Source organism: Nomascus leucogenys, chromosome 3 (assembly GCF_006542625.1).
Source record: "Nomascus leucogenys isolate Asia chromosome 3, Asia_NLE_v1, whole genome shotgun sequence".
Lineage (NCBI taxonomy): Eukaryota > Metazoa > Chordata > Mammalia > Primates > Hylobatidae > Nomascus > Nomascus leucogenys.
Window position 1 is genome coordinate 10,613,481 of NC_044383.1, and position 15,646 is coordinate 10,629,126.

A 15,646-nucleotide genomic window follows, 5' to 3' on the forward strand; every position below is an offset into this window, starting at 1 on the left:
TTTTTTTATGTGTCTTTGTCTGGTTTTGGTTCAGGGTATTACTGGCCTCATAGAAAGAGTTTGGAAGTATTCCTTCGTCCTTTATCTTTTGAAATAGTTTGAGTAAGATTGGTATTAGTTCTTCTTTAAATGTTTGGTAAAATTCAGCAGTGAAACCATCATGTCCTGGAATTTGTTTTGCTAGGAGTCTTTTTAGTACAGCTTTGATCTCATTACTTTTACCAATCTGTTCAGACATTTTCAGGTTTTGGATTTCTTTCAAGTTTAATCTTGGTAGGTTGTATGTGTCTAGGAATTTATCCATTTCTTCTAGGCTTTCCAATTTATTGGTGTATATTTGCTCACAGTAGCCTCTAATAATCCTTTGAATTTTTGCAGTGCCAGTTGTAATATTTCCTTTTTCATATCTAATTTTATTTATTTGGTCTTCTCTTTTTTCAGTTAATCTGGCTAAAGGTTTGCTGATTTTGTTTATCTTTTTGAAAAACCAGCTTTTCATTTTGTTGATTTTTTTGTTTTCCTCATTTCAAGTTCATTAATTTCTGCTCTTATCTTAATTATTTCTTTTCTTCTAATTTTAGGTTTGGTTTACTCTTGCTTGTCTAATTCTTTAACATGCATGGTTAGGTTGTCTATTTGAAGTTTTTCTACTTTTTTGATTTAGGCTTAAAGGTATACGCTTTCCTCTTAGTACTGCTTTTACTATATTCCATAGGCTTTAGTATGTTGTGTTTTCATTATTTGTTTGAAGAAAATTTTCACTTTCCTTCTTAATCTCTTCATTGACCCACTGGTCATTTAGAAGCATATTGTTTAATTTCCATGTGTTTCTATAGTTTCCAAAAATTCCCTTGTTATTGACCTATAGTTTTATTCCATTGTGGTCAGAGAAGTTACTTTGATATTATTTCAAGTTTTTTGAATTTTTAAAGACTTGCTTTGTAGTATAACATAAGGTCTATCCTTGAGAATTATCTATGTGTTGAGGAGAAGAATGTATATTCTGAAGCCACTGGATGAAATGTTCTATAAATATCTATTATGTCCATTTGGTCTATAGTGCAGATTAAGTCCAATGTTCATTGATTTTTTTTTTTGTCTGGATGATCTGTTCAGTGCTGAAACTGGGATGTTGAAGTCTCTAGTTATTATTGTATTGGGATCTATCTCTCTCTTTAATAATATTTTCTTTGTATAGCTCAGTGGTCCAGTGTGAGGTGCATTTACAGTAGTTATAGCCTCTTGCTGAATGTATCCATGTATAATTATATAATGAACATCTTTGTCTCTTTTTATAGTTTTTGTCTTGAAATATGTTTTTTGCATCAATATATTCTGCCCTTTTTTTGTTTCCATTTGCATGGAATATCTTTTTCCATCCCTTTATTTTCAGTCTACTTTATAGGTGAAGTATGTTTCATGTAGGCCACAGATCATTTGGTCTTGTTTTTGTTTTTATTTTTTAATCCATCAGCCACTCTATGTTTTTTTGATTGGACAGTTTAGTCCATTTACATTCAATGTTAATTATTGATAAGTAAGGACTTACTCCTGCCATTTTATTTGTTTTTGGGTTGTTTCGTGGTCTTCTCCTTCTTTTCTTACTAATGTCTTCATTTTAATGAAGGTGATTTTCTCAGGTGGTACATTTTAATTTTTTGCTTTGTATTATTTGTGTATCTGTTGTATGTTCTTTGATTTGAGGTTACCATGAGGCTTTCAAATAATATAATATCTCATTATTTTAAACTGATGTCAACACTGATTGTATAAACAAAGAAGCAAAGAGAAAACTAATAAAACTCTACACTTTAACATTGTTCCCTGCTTTTTAATTTTTTGTTGTTTCTATTTTTATCTTATTGTACTGCCTGTCTTGAAAACTTGTTGTAATTATTATTTTTGATCAGTTCATATTTTAGCCTTTCTGCTCTAGATATGAGTAGTTTATCTGTCACAGTTACAGTGTTGTAATATTCTGTGTTTTTCTATGTATTCAGTATTGCCAGTGAGTTTTGTACTTTCACATGACTTTTTATTGCTCATTAATGTTCTTTCAGACTGAAGAACTCCCTTTAGCGTTTCTTATAGGACAGGTTTCATGTTTAAATTTCTCAGCTTTTTTTCTTGTCTAGGAAAGTATTTCTCCTTCATGTTTGAAGGATATTTTTGCTCGATATACTATTCTGGGATAAAAGTTTTTTTTCCTTCAGCATTTTAAATACACTGTCTCCTGGCCTATAATATTTTTATGGAGAAGTTTGCTGCCAGATATACTGGAAGTCCATTGTATGTTGTTTCTTTTCTTTTGCTGCTTTTAGGATCCTTTCTTTATCCTTGACCTTTGGGAATTTGATTATTAAATTCCTTGAGGTAGTCTTATTTGTGTTAAATATGCTTGGTGTTCTGTAACCTTCTTCTGCTTGAATATTGATATCTTTCTCTAGGTTTTGGAAGTTCTTTTTTATTATCCCTTTGAATACACTTTCTATCCCTGTCTGTCTACCTCTTCTTTAAGGCCAATAACTCTTGGATTTTCCCTTTTGAAGCTATTTTCAAGATTTTGTAGGCATGCTTCATTCTTTTTGCTTTTGTCTCCTCTCTCTTTGTATTTTCAAATAGCCTGTCTTTAAGCTCACTAATTCTTTATTTTGCTTGATCAATTCTGTTGTTAAGAGACTCTGATGCATTCTTCAGTATGTCAATTGAATTTTTCAACTACAGAATTTCTTGATTCTTTTAAATTATTTCAATCTCTTTGCTAAATTTATCAATAGGATTCTGAATTCCTTCTCTGTGTTATCTTGAATTTCATTGTATTTCCTCAAAACAGCTATTTTGGATTCTCTGTCTGAAAGTCACATATCTCTGTCTCTCCATGATTGATTCCTTGTGCCTTACTTAGTTCATTTGCTGAGGTCATGTTTTCCTGGATGGTCTTGATGCTTGTGGATGTTTGTTTGTGTCTGAGTATTGAACAGTTAGGTATTGATTGTAGTCTTCATAGTCTGGTCTTGTTTGTGTCTGTCCTTCTTGGGAAGGCTTTCTAGGTGCTCGAAGGCAAGTGCCTATTGTGATCTAAGTTTTTGGTCACTGCATCCGTATCTGCATTAGAAGATATCCCAGGCCCATTAAGGCTATGGCTCTTGCAGACTCATAGAGGTACTGCCTTGGTGGTCTTTGACAAGATCCAGAAGAATGAAATGGATTACCAGGCAGAGACTCTTAGTCTCTTTCCCTACTTCTACCCAAACAAATGGAGTCTCTCTCTCTGCTGAGCTGTCTGGAGTTGGGATGAAGTGACACAAGCACCCCTGTGGCCACCAGCAATGGGACTGTGCTCAGTCAGAACTAAAGCCAGCATAGTATTGGAGCTCACTCAAGGCCCACAGTAGCCACTGCCTGGCTACTGCCCATGTTTGCTCAAGACCCTAGGGCTCTACAACCAGCAGGTGGTAAAGCCAGCCAGGATGGCATCCTTCTTTTCAGAGCAACAACTTCCCCCAAGTCCTCAGCAGGTTCAGAGATGCTGTCTGGGAGCCAGGGCCTAGAGTCAGAAATCTTAGGAATTTACTTGGTATTCTATTCTACTACAGCTGATGTGGCACCCAAGCCACAAAACAAATATTCTTTTCATAAGCAGAGGAGTCTCTCTATGGCCACCACTGCCCCAGGTCCATGGTAGTCAGGCAGGCTACTGCCAATGTTCATTCAAGGCCCAAGGGCTCCTAAGTCATCTTGTGGTTACTGCTGCCAGGCCTGGGACTCTCTGCAGAGCAGCAGGCTCCCCTCTGACCCAGGGCAGGCACAGAAATGCCATCCAAGAGGCAAGCCCTAGAACTGGGGACCCCAAGATCCCACTTAATGCTCTACCCCACTGTGGCCAAGCTCGTACCTAAGCTGCAAGACAAAGTCCCCCTACTCTTCTTTCTCCTTTTCTCAAGCAGAAGGAATCCAACCCCATAGCCACCACAGCTGGGAATGTGCTGGGTCACACCTGAAGCCAGCATGTCTCTTGAGTTTCACCCAAGGCCCATGGCAAGTACTGCCACGGGCTCTTTAGTCAGTAAGTGATGAATTCTTCCGGGACTAGGTCCTACCTGTCAAAGCAGCAGACTCCCTTGTGGCCCAGATTGTGTCTAGAAATGTCATCTTGGAGTTAGGGCCTGGATTGTGTGCCTCAGGACTCTCCCTGTACCCTATCCTATTGTGGCTGAGCTAGTATCCAACATGCAAGACAAAGTCCTCTATACTCTTCCCTCTCCTCTCCTCAAACAAAGGGAAAGGGTCTCTCCCAGAGCTGTGAGCTGTGCTGCCTGGGGTTGGGGGAGGCATGGTGCAAGCTGATCACCCCAGCTGGTACCTCACTGGGTCACATGCCCCCCAAGTCCACTGGCTGCAAGCCCAGCACAGCACCAGGACTTGCCCAGGAATTGCAGTCATTGTGGTTTAGACACCATTTCAAGTTTATTTAGGACCCAGAGCACTTTAGCCTGCAGTGTCCAAGCTTGCCAGAACTCAGGTTCCAATCACTGGGAGGGGTGATTCCCCTCTGGCTGTGACTGGTCTAAATGCTCCCTCCATGGGCACCGGCTGAACTCTGCCTGGTGTTGCTTCCTGCTGTGATAGAGAAGCACTGAGTTTCAATGCAAAGTCCCACAATCACTGCACTCTCCCTCCCACCAAGTGCACAGATTTTTTTCTCCATACCATGTAGCCCCTGCCAGGGGTTAGGGGAGGGAGTGGTGTTGGCAATTCAAGACTGTCTTTCCCATCCTCTTCAGTGCCTCTTTCAGTGATATGAAGTTAAAAGCAGGTACTGTGATCACTCGCCTCATTTTTGGTTTTTATTAAGGTGCTTTTTTGGTGTACATAGTTGTTCAATTTGGTGTTTCTGTGGGGAGGATGATTGGTGGAGGCATCTATTCTGCCATCTTTCTCTGTTTCATCCTCTTGGATCAGTGTCCTTTAAAAACTAAAATCCACGCAGTGTTCTTTGTATGTATTTACCATAAGATTCATAATAAATGGAGATTTTTGTTGTTTCTTACATTTATTAATATAGTATAATGAACATGCTTGTACATACATCTTTGGACACTATTGTAGTTGTTTCCTAAAGCTAAGTGTTTAGAAGTAAAATTACCTGGTTAAATTCCATGTGCTTTTTATATTTTATATGTATTGCAGTATCAACATGAATGAACCTGATACTAACTTAATCTCTCACTAATATTTAAGAGTAATTTTTTTCCACACTGGGGCCAGCAGAGGACTCAAAAAGTTCTAAAATCTCTGGCAGGGACCTTTTGAATGACAGTATTTTGACTAAAAAAAAAAATGTGTTTTACCTTCAGCCTGCATCAACATCAACTCTGCCAATCACGAGACAATTAAAAGGGCCAGAGGCATGAGCCTCCTTACAAGCGCTATCTTCGCCAGGGGCTGGGCAGCCTTAAGGACCGACAGCTTTAATAGGCTCTCTGTTTCATCAGCTGTCTGGACACCTCCAGGGAAATGTCAGTTCCATCCATACAAGGGGTAGATTTGTGTGAGAATAGAGCAGCTGTGTGACTGGTTTTTTTTTTAATTGTATTATTATTATACTTTAAGTTTTAGGGTACATGTGCACAACGTGCAGGTTTGTTACATATGTATACATGTGCCATATTGGTGTGCTGCACCCGTTAACTCATCATTTAGCATTAGGTATATCTCCTAATGCTATCCCTCCCCCCTCCCCCCACCCCACAACAACCCCCGGTGTGTGATGTTCCCCTTCCTGTGTCCATGTGTTCTCATTGTTCAGTTCCCACCTATGACTGAGAACATGCGGTGTTTGGTTTTTTCTCCTTGCGATAGTTTGCTGAGAATGATGTTTCCAGTTTCATCCATGTCCCTACAAAGGACATGAACTCATCATTTTTTATGGCTGCATAGTATTCCATGGTGTATATGTGCCACATTTTCTTAATCCAGTCTATCGTTGTTGGACATTTGGGTTGGTTCCAAGTCTTTGCTATTGTGAATAGTGCCGCAATAAACATATATGTGCATGTGTCTTTATAGCAGCATGATTTATAATCCTTTGGGTATATACTCAGTAATGGGATGGCTGGGTCAAATGGTATTTCTAGTTCTAGATCCCTGAGGAATCACCACACTGACTTCCACAATGGTTGAACTAGTTTACAGTCCCACCAACAGTGTAAAAGTGTTCCTATTTCTCCACATCCTCTCCAGCACCTGTTGTTTCCTGACTTTTTAATGATGGCCATTCTAACTGGTGTGAGATGGTATCTCATTGTGGTTTTGATTTGCATGTCTCTGATGGCCAGTGATGATGAGCATTTTTTCATGTGTTTTTTGGCTGCATAAATGTCTTCTTTTGAGAATTGTCTGTTCATATCCTTTGCCCACTTTTTGATGGGGTTGTTTGTTTTTTTCTTGTAAATTTGTTTGAGTTCATTGTAGATTCTGGATATTATCTGCTTGTCAGATAAGTAGGTTGCAAAAATTTTCTCCCATTCTGTAGGTTGCCTGTTCACTCTGATGGTAGTTTCTTTTGCTGTGCAGAAGCTCTTTAGTTTAATTAGATCCCATTTGTCAATTTTGGCTTTTGTTGCCATTTTTTTGGTGTTTTAGACATGAAGTCCTTGCCCACGCTTATGTCCTGAATGGTATTGCCTAGGTTTTCTTTTAGGGATTTTATGGTTTTAGGTCTAACATGTAAGTCTTTAATCCATCTTGAATTAATTTTTGTATAAGGTGTAAGGAAGAGATCCAGTTTCAGCTTTCTACATATGACTAGCCAGTTTTCCCAGCACCATTTATTAAATAGGGAATCCTTTCTCCATTTCTTGTTTTTGTCAGGTTTGTCAAAGATCAGGTAGTTGTAGATATGCGGCATTGTTTCTGAGGGCTCTGTTCTGTTCCATTGGTCTATATCTCTGTTTTGGTACCAGTACCATGCTGTTTTGGTTACTGTAGCCTTGTAGTGTAGTTTGAAGTCAGGTAGCGTGATGCCTCCAGCTTTGTTCTTTTGGCTTAGGATTGACTTGGCAATGCAGGCTCTTTTTTGGTTCCATATTATCTTTAAAGTAGTTTTTTCCAATTCTGTGAAGAAAGTCACAGCTTTATTCACAGAATAGCGTGATGGGGATGGCAGGTAGCTTGATGGGGATGGCATTGAATCTATAAATTACCTTGGGCAGTATGGCCATTTTCACGATATTGATTCTTCCTAACCATGAGCATGGAATGTTCTTCCGTTTGTTTGTATCCTCTTTTATTTAAAGCACTCCTCAGCAAATGTAAAAGAACAGAAATTATAACAAACTGTCTCTCAGACCACACTGCAATCAAACTAGAACTGAGGCTTAAGAAACTCACTCAAAACCGCTCAACTACATGGAAACTGAACAACCTGCTCCTGAATGACTATTGGGTACATAATGAAATGAAGGCAGAAATAAAGATGTTCTTTGAAACCAACGAGAACAAAGACACAACATACCAGAATCTCTAGGACACATTCAAAGCAGTGTGTAAAGGGAAATTTATAGCACTAAATGCCCACAAGAGAAAGCAGGAAAGATCTAAAATTGACACCCTAACATCACAATTAAAAGAACTAGAAAAGCAAAAGCAAACACATTCAAAAGCTAGCAGAAGGCAAGAAATAACTAAAATCAGAGCAGAACTGAAGGAAATAGAGACACAAAAAACCCTTCAAAAAATTAATGAATGCAGGAGCTGGCTTTTTGAAAAGATCAACAAAATTGATAGACCACTAGCAAGACTAATAAAGAAGAAAAGAGAGAAGACTCAAATAGATGCAAGAAAAAATGATAAAGGGGATATCACCACTGATCCCACAGAAATACAAACTATCATCAGAGAATACTATAAACACCTCTATGCAGATAAACTAGAAAATCTAGAAGAAATGGATAAATTCCTCGACACATACATCCTCCCAAGACTAAACCAGGAAGAAGTTGAATCTCTGAATAGACCAATAACAGGCTCTGAAATTGAGGCAATAATCAATAGCTTACCAACCAAAAAAAGTCCTGGACCAGATGGATTCACAGCCGAATTCTACCAGAGGTACAAGGAGGAACTGGTACCATTCCTTCTGAAACTATTCCGATCAATAGAAAAAGAGGGAATCCTCCCTAACTCATTTTATGAGGCCAGCATCATCTTGATACCAAAGCCTGGCAGAGACCCAACCAAAAAAGAGAATTTTAGACCAATATCCTTGATGAACATTGATGCAAAAATCCTCAACAAAATACTGGCAAACCGAATCCAGCAGCACATCAAAAAGCTTATACACCATGATCAAGTGGGCTTCATCCCTGGGATGCAAGGCTGGTTCAACATACGCAAATCAATAAATGTAATCCAGCATACAAAGAGAACCAAAGACAAAAACCACATGATTATCAAAATAGATGCAGAAAAGGCCTTTGACAAAATTCAACAACACTTCATGCTAAAATCTGTCAATAAATTAGGTATCACTGGGACGTATCTGAATAAGAGCTATCTATGACAAACCCACAGCCAATATCATACTGAATGGACAAAAACTGGAAGCATTCCCTTTGAAAACTGGCACAAGACAGGGATGCCCTCTCTCACTACTCCTATTCAACATAGTGTTGGAAGTTCTGGCCAGGGCAATCAGGCAGGAGAAGGAAATAAAGGGCATTCAATTAGGAAAAGAGGAAGTCAAATTGTCCCTGTTTGCAGATGACATGATTGTATATCTAGAAAACCCCATCGTCTCAGCCCAAAATCTCCATAAGCTGATAAGCAACTTCAGCAAAGTCTCAGGATACAAAATCAATGTACAAAAATCACAAGCATTCTTATACACCAATAACAGACAAACAGAGAGCCAAATCATGAGTCAACTCCCATTCACAATTGCTTCAAAGAGAATAAAATACCTAGGAATCCAACTTACAAGGGATGTGAAGGACCTCTTCAAGGAGAACTACAAACCACTGCTCAGTGACTGGTTTTTTATCAGCAGTCCCCACAGTGAGGGTTCTCTCTCCCCATCTCCTTTCTGGAAGGGTTGCCCCCCAGTGGAAGATCTTTGTGGGGATCTCTAGCAGCTGGCACCCAGGAGGCAATGAGAAATTTGCTGTGGAGATGACAGGAAGCTGTACCTTTGCACTGTTCCTGCAAATCATGAACTGGCATTTGAGGCCTTTGACATTTGAGGCCTCAGTGACATCTGAGGCCTTAGGGGCTCTGGGGGAAGGGAAGCCTGTGGGAGGCTAGAGGATCAGTAGAGCAAGGTGGGGGTGTGGCACGTGGGCAAACTCTGGGTCCAGCTGGGTCACTGTCCTGCCGGACGCCTATCAACTCCAATGGAGATGACACTAGGTTCAAGAGGCCAAAGAGGAGACTCAGAGCCAGAAAATGAGACATGGGATTTTATTAGGGGCTACATACAGGCGACAGAGTTCAGCATGGGCTGGACAGAATAATTGCATGGCCCAGTGGAGATGGGCTGGGAAGGAAAATCGCAGCTGCTGGCAAAGAGCATGCAGTTTATATGGCATTTTCACTTAGCACCCTTCCCCTAACAGTCTCTACCTGGCAATCTTTACTTAACCCAAAACTCAGGGCCTTGGTCTACTGGTTGGCCTGCAATTCCTTGGGATGGGATGGGGTCTCAGATGTTCCCCACAGACAAGAAATGAATCTCAGGGCTGACCACTCCTAGATTCACCACCTCTGAACATACATTCAGTAGCATCTGCCACACAGAGTCATTCTCAGGGTATGCTTCAATTATTGATGTCAGGTGTGTTTACCTTACAGTCACTCAGATGCCCTGCCAGACGACTGAGGGGTGGAAAGAGGGGGCAGAGCATTGTGAGGAAAAGGGAGAGCAGATCCAGGTTCCCCTGCAAGGATTTCTAACAGGTTATGTCTGGAGAGGCTGGAGCAGTTAGCTTAGTCCCTTGGGCACTGTGTTTTGCGGCCAAGAGAAGGAAATCCTGGTGTCCATGATGAGACTAGGAAGGGCAAATGTGTGTGTACTAGGGAGGGTGGGAGCTGCCCTCTTTTCATTTTCATTCATTTATTCATTTATTTAGCAAATATTATGTAACGTTCTAGGCCCTGAGCAATACGGAATTGAACATGAGAGACACAGTCCTGCCCTCATGGAACTTGTATTCTAAGTGGAGAATTAAACAAAAATAAATGAAGAATTCAAATAGTGAGAGGAGCTCTGACTGCAATAAAACAGGGTGACCTGTTTTATTAATAGACAGTGGCTGCCTTGGGGTGGGGAGGAAATATGAGGGTGGGAGGGAAGGTGTCTTGAGAGATGAAATCTGAGCAAAGACAGAAAGGTAAGAGGGAGGCATTCATATGTGATCTGAGCTTGGGGGTTGCATTTTAGGCAAAAGAGGGCAAGTGCAAAGGCCCTGAGGCAGGGACCGGATGGGCACACCTACAATAGTAGAGATGAAAGAACAGCTTGGCTGGACATGAGTGGGAGGAGCGAGCTGGGAGGGGAGGATAGAGAGGAGCAGGTAAAGGAGAGATGTGGAAAGGACCTGTAGGGCAAATGAGGAGTCTGAGTTTCACTCTAAGTTCAGGTGGAATATTTTGAGTGGACAATGCCAGGACTGGCTACTTTTTGTAGAAACTCTGTGCAGCTTTGTGGAGGTCTGACGCTGGTGTAGGCTGTGTCTCCTGGGGTGAAACCCTCTGGCTACCGCCAACTCCTCTTTATTGTTCTGACTGTGCTGCAGCCCAGGATGCCTCCCTGGGGAGGCATGCTGTGACCCAGGGGATCCATTCCTTGTTGGGCCCACACCTATTGCTGCAGGAGAAAGGCAGCACCTGAGATGCTGGGATGTGGTGCTCAGGAGGAGCTTAGACACTCTCCAAGGCCCCTGCCCAGCTCTGCCGCATTCCTGTCTGCTCGGGCTGGCTGTGGATGAGGTGGGACTGGGTGTCCTGGGGTGAGTGAGCAGGGTGCAGGCATTTGAGAGGGGACCCTTCTGATTACTAAGCGCTGCTCACTCACAGCTGCGTCCATGAATGCCCACCCCCACCCTGGGCTCTCCCTCTGAACCCCTCTCTCTCTCCCATGGCCAGGATCTCAAACATCCCTGGCCCATCCCCACTGAGTGCGAGAGTTTCATGACCACACTCTGTTGAGGGGTGGGGTGCCTGATAAATGATCCAGGCTTCTGGGTTCAGTCAGGAGGGAAGCCATCTTCAGGCCCTTGGCAACTTTCTGTGGATCATGGGGTGCTGTGAGGTCACCCGGCCTCATCTTGCTGCCTCTTCCCTGTCACCTGTGCTAGTCCCCACTTCACATCAAGGACACAGAGGCTTAGATGGGTCAAAGGACTTCCCCTAGTGAAGGCCGAATTGGGATGGGAACCGATCCATAGGGCTCCAAAGCCCATGTGTGGTGTTTTGCCCTCCTGCTAATGGGGGCATCCTGAAGACCCTTGTCCCACCCGCCTCCCTCACGGCCCCTGCGATGCCTGCACCAGGCATAGTTGCCCATATAGGGAGGCCCTGGCACAAGCCTTCTGCGTCCAGGCACTGGGCTGCCCACTGGGTGGGGTAAGAGGGGACTCATGGGTGCTCTGTCAGCTCAGAGCTTGCTGGTGACAAGAGTAAATCGGTGTCAAAGGATGGAAATAGTGCCCAGAAACTCGAGAGTGAGAGATCACTTCCAGGACGAGGGTCTCAGGGCAGCCTCCAGGGAGTTGCTCGGCTCCAAGGGCGGCCCCTCCAGAGATGCTGGGCCTGCCCACCTCTGGCCTGTTTTTCCAGGACCAAGGTTGGGGGAATCCTGAAGATTCCCAAGACTCCCACACACTCTGCCCAGGTCCCTGGAGTTCAGCCAACAGGCAGCCCCCCAGATGCTTTGTTCCACCCTTGTTCACCCATCACCTGGAAGCCACAGCTGTTTCTTTCATTTGCTATTCCTGTTTTCCTGTTTACCCCTTTAGTAGGTAACCAACTGTTACTAGTTAATAATTATTATTTTTTATTTTTTATTTTTTTTGGAGACAGAGTCTTACTCTGTTACTCAGACTGGAGTGCAGTGGTGCGACCACAGCTCACTGAAGCCTCCACCCCAGGACTCAGATTATCCACCTCAATGCCCGCGGAGCTGGGACTGCAGGTGTGGGACACCACATCCAGCTAATTTTTTTATTTTTATTTTTCGTAGAGACGGGGCCTCACTATGTTACCCAGGCTAGAATAATTCTTTATATTGTCTACACGTGATGTTCACAAGCAAGGTTTTAGTTCATGAGAGGAGCGTACATGGCGGTTATGCCTTTCTCGTGCTTGAAAGCAGTTCCAGGAGGCTCAGGGAAAGGAGCTGGAACAGAAGGCAACTGGGAGCAGAAGAAGCGAGGGGGTGCTTCCTGCTACCTGTTGCTGTCCTTGACCTAAGGAAAGAAACTGAAGCAAAATTAACATAGAGAGGTTATTTGGCCCAAGGTTGAGGACCGCGGCCGGGACACACTTCCAGGTTGCTTTGGGAAGTGCTTTGCTTGGCCTGTTACTAGTAGGTTCTTAAAGGCAAAGGGGGCAGCCACAGTGGTTCATGCCTGTAATCTCAGCACTTTGGGAGGCTGAGGTGGGTGGATCATTTGAGGTCAGGAGTCTGAGACCAGCCTGGCCAACATGGTGAAACCCTGTCTCTACTAAAAATACAGAATTTAGCCGGGCATGGTGGTGCATGCCTATAACCCCAGCTACTCAGGAGGCTGAGGCAGGAGAATAGCTTGAACCCAGAAGGTGGAGGTTGCTGTGAGCCAAGGTCACGCCACTGCACTCCAGCCTGGGGGACAGAGCAAGACTGTGTCTCAGAAAAAAAAAGGCAAAGGTGATCAGGAGTGGCTAATACAGGAATTCTCACTGGTTTACAGAGATGACATTGGTTAGTGATTGGTTCTACAGGGTTGGATTATGGGGTATGAGTTTTAGTGTCCAGCGTATGGATTTTTATGGCTTCTTGGCATCAGTCCAGAGCCCATATAGCAAGTGGCTTCAGGAGGTAATTATTTAGCTCAAGGGGGCAGTGAGACATGACTGCTGTTTCATTTCAGTTCCTCTCTGGGAATGATAATTAAAGGAGGCTCACATTCCTCATGTTTTCCTGCTATCCTCAGATAAAGTTTCTTTGCTTTCTCACTGTGGTTCAGAAAGTCTGGGCTTTGGTGGAAGTCCCTATTATAGTTGAAGATGCTGATAGCTGGATCAACGCACACCAGTGTTACCGTGATCCACAAAGGAGGCATCTGCTCTGACGATCTGGGGGTGGCAGCAGGAGAAATCTGGTTTTCCAAATGTGCCCCTTGAGGCCACTGAGCTCAGGACTTCTTTTACACATATCAGACGACTTTAATGCAAGGGAGGTCCTGCCTGGCTCCTCTCACTGTCTTAGATGAATGAACCATTATCCATAGTGGAGGAACTAGGTGTCAGCGACCACAGCTCTCAGGAGAGCCGACCGAGCTACTCCAGCTGGGTGAGATCAGCTGGGACTGACATTGGAAATGTCCTAATATCAATGTGCATTTTCCTTGTAGGGTGGGAGATGTGCTGGACACTTTCATTTTCTAACTTTCTTTTACCACAATGTAATATTACCAGCTAGTGACCCCAGATCCCAAAGTAGGTAATACACATATTTAAATAAGCAATGTTTATAACTAACAAAAATACTGGAGGCAGAGGATTATTTCCAATATTGCACATTTATTCAAAAGTACAGAAAATAACAGTGTACATTATATAATAGCATGTAAACACTCTAGAACTTGACTTGAATAATAAAACGTTCTATTAAGAAATAAATATTGCTCATGAAGATTTTTGTGCCCAGCTTTCCCAAGTCAGAGGCCTTCATTTACATCACAACAGCAAGGTGGCAGGGAATCAAAACTGGCATGCATTCTACATACTTCACAGCACTGGAGAGATGGACAAGACTCCATGGTGGTGGCTTTGGCCTGGCTGTTCTTGGCCCAACACACGTTGTCTGGATTGTGATTTTTTACAGCCACAGCATCAGGGTCCTTTGCAGCTCTTAAGAAAAGACACACACAAAGCTCAGGCTTAGAATTTTTCTTCTCAGTCCACTTGTTAGAATTGTTGGGGGTATCTGGGAAGTTTAGTGCTGAAGCCAATCAAACATGAACACCAGCCCCACATTAAAGCTCTCTCCCCTGTCTCAAATTCCTCTTGAATCACTTCCTCTCCTATGATTGCTATAAATATAAACTCAGGTTACAAAAGTAAGGGTAAGTGAATTGCAAGCAATCACCCAGCTGGTCACTGCAGCCTCCTGAGATGCAGGAAAGATGGGAAGGTGCTGCATTCAGCTGTGCTCCAGGCTCCGGGATATGTCTCTGTGAACTCCTTAGAATGGACTGTGTCTGACAACCAACCTCTCTTGTACTTGAAGAGTCTTCTCCCCAAACTGTAATTGTCTTTTGTTCAACCTACATTCTTTTCTGCTGTCTCCCAGGATATTCACACATGTCAGCTGTCCCAGAGTCCTAAAGATCCACCTCTTTGTCCTCAAGGCCACCAGAAATAAATGAAGGAACACTCTCAGAGCTCCCAGTTCAGGAAAGAGGAGATCAATCCAGCCCATCCTCCACATGAGCACAAGGCAGAAGCTCATTCATGCAGTCTCCCCTAGAGTCTTCAGCCTACAGTGCCCAGGGAGGTACTGGCCAAGGTGCTGAACAGAGGGGGGCACTGGCCAAGGTGCTGAACAAAGGGAGGCTTGGCCAAGGTGCTGAATTAAACACCTGATGGTAAACTCATTGAGGTCCAGTGACAGCCAAGCACCACTGACACTCACAGCCTTAATCTGAGAACATTCTACAAACCCCAGGCAGAAGGGAAAAAGATTTTACACTGGGATGCGATTTCTGCCTTTTCTTTTTTTCTTTTTTTTTTTTTTGAGACGGAGTCTCGCTCTGTCACCCAGGCTGGAGTGCAGTGGCGCAATCTCAGCTCACTACAAGCTCCGCCTCCCGGGTTCACGTCGTTCTCCTGCCTCAGCCTCCTGAGTAGCTGGGACTACAGGCGCCCGCCACCATGTCTGGCTAATTTTTTGTATTTTTAGTAGAGACGGGGTTTCACCGTGTTAGCCGGGATGGTCTCGATCTCCTGACCTCGTGATCCGCCCGCCTCGGCCTCCCAAAGTGCTGGGATTACAGGCGTGAGCCCCCGCGCCCGGCCTATTTCTGCCTTTTCAAAGCTGCTTGTTCTTCTTGACCTCACACACTCAGGGGTATGGCCACAGCAGCAAGGAATGACCTTGCTCAGATAGGGAGTTCAGGTATCCCATTTGAGGAGGTGTGATTCATTTTCCCCCATGTGACTCACTTTAGTGCCTTAGCTACTTTGAAGTAAAGACAGAACACAACACTTAGGAGCACCATCGCGGCAACCAGTAAGCTGCTTCCAATGCCAATCATGATCTTCGTCCTGAGATCAAACATCTTTGCCACGCCTAGGGAGAAAGTGCAGGGAAGCAGAACGTGGCCTTCCTCCCCACACAGCCACTAAGCAACCTTCCTTTAGTAGAGGAAGAGTGAACCCCAAACAC

The 15,646-nt window shown here is 43.4% G+C and overlaps 2 protein-coding genes across 3 annotated transcripts in view; one reads left to right on the plus strand and one right to left on the minus strand.

Moving 5' to 3' along the window:
• The window catches only part of LOC100602329 (uncharacterized protein C10orf88), a 131,230-nt gene that overhangs the window by 26,087 nt on the left and 89,497 nt on the right, over window positions 1–15,646 (plus strand). The gene's annotated exons all lie outside the window — the stretch shown is intronic.
• Window positions 13,917–15,542, minus strand: FAM24A (family with sequence similarity 24 member A). The gene is made up of 2 exons (XM_030806016.1): window positions 15,424–15,542; window positions 13,917–14,109 (listed from the first exon to the last, which is right to left on the minus strand). Exons 1-2 carry the CDS (start codon window positions 15,537–15,539, stop codon window positions 13,917–13,919), a joined length of 309 nt encoding a protein of 102 aa, XP_030661876.1. The 5' UTR covers window positions 15,540–15,542.

Coding starts and splice junctions, on each gene's coding strand:
- FAM24A (XM_030806016.1), bottom strand. CDS start 15,539: ATGTTTGATCTCAGGACGAAGATCATGATTGGCATTGGAAGCAGCTTA. Junction 14,110..15,423: donor AAAGTAGCTAAGGCACTAAA/GTGAGTCACATG, acceptor TCTTTTCTTAAG/AGCTGCAAAGGACCCTGATG.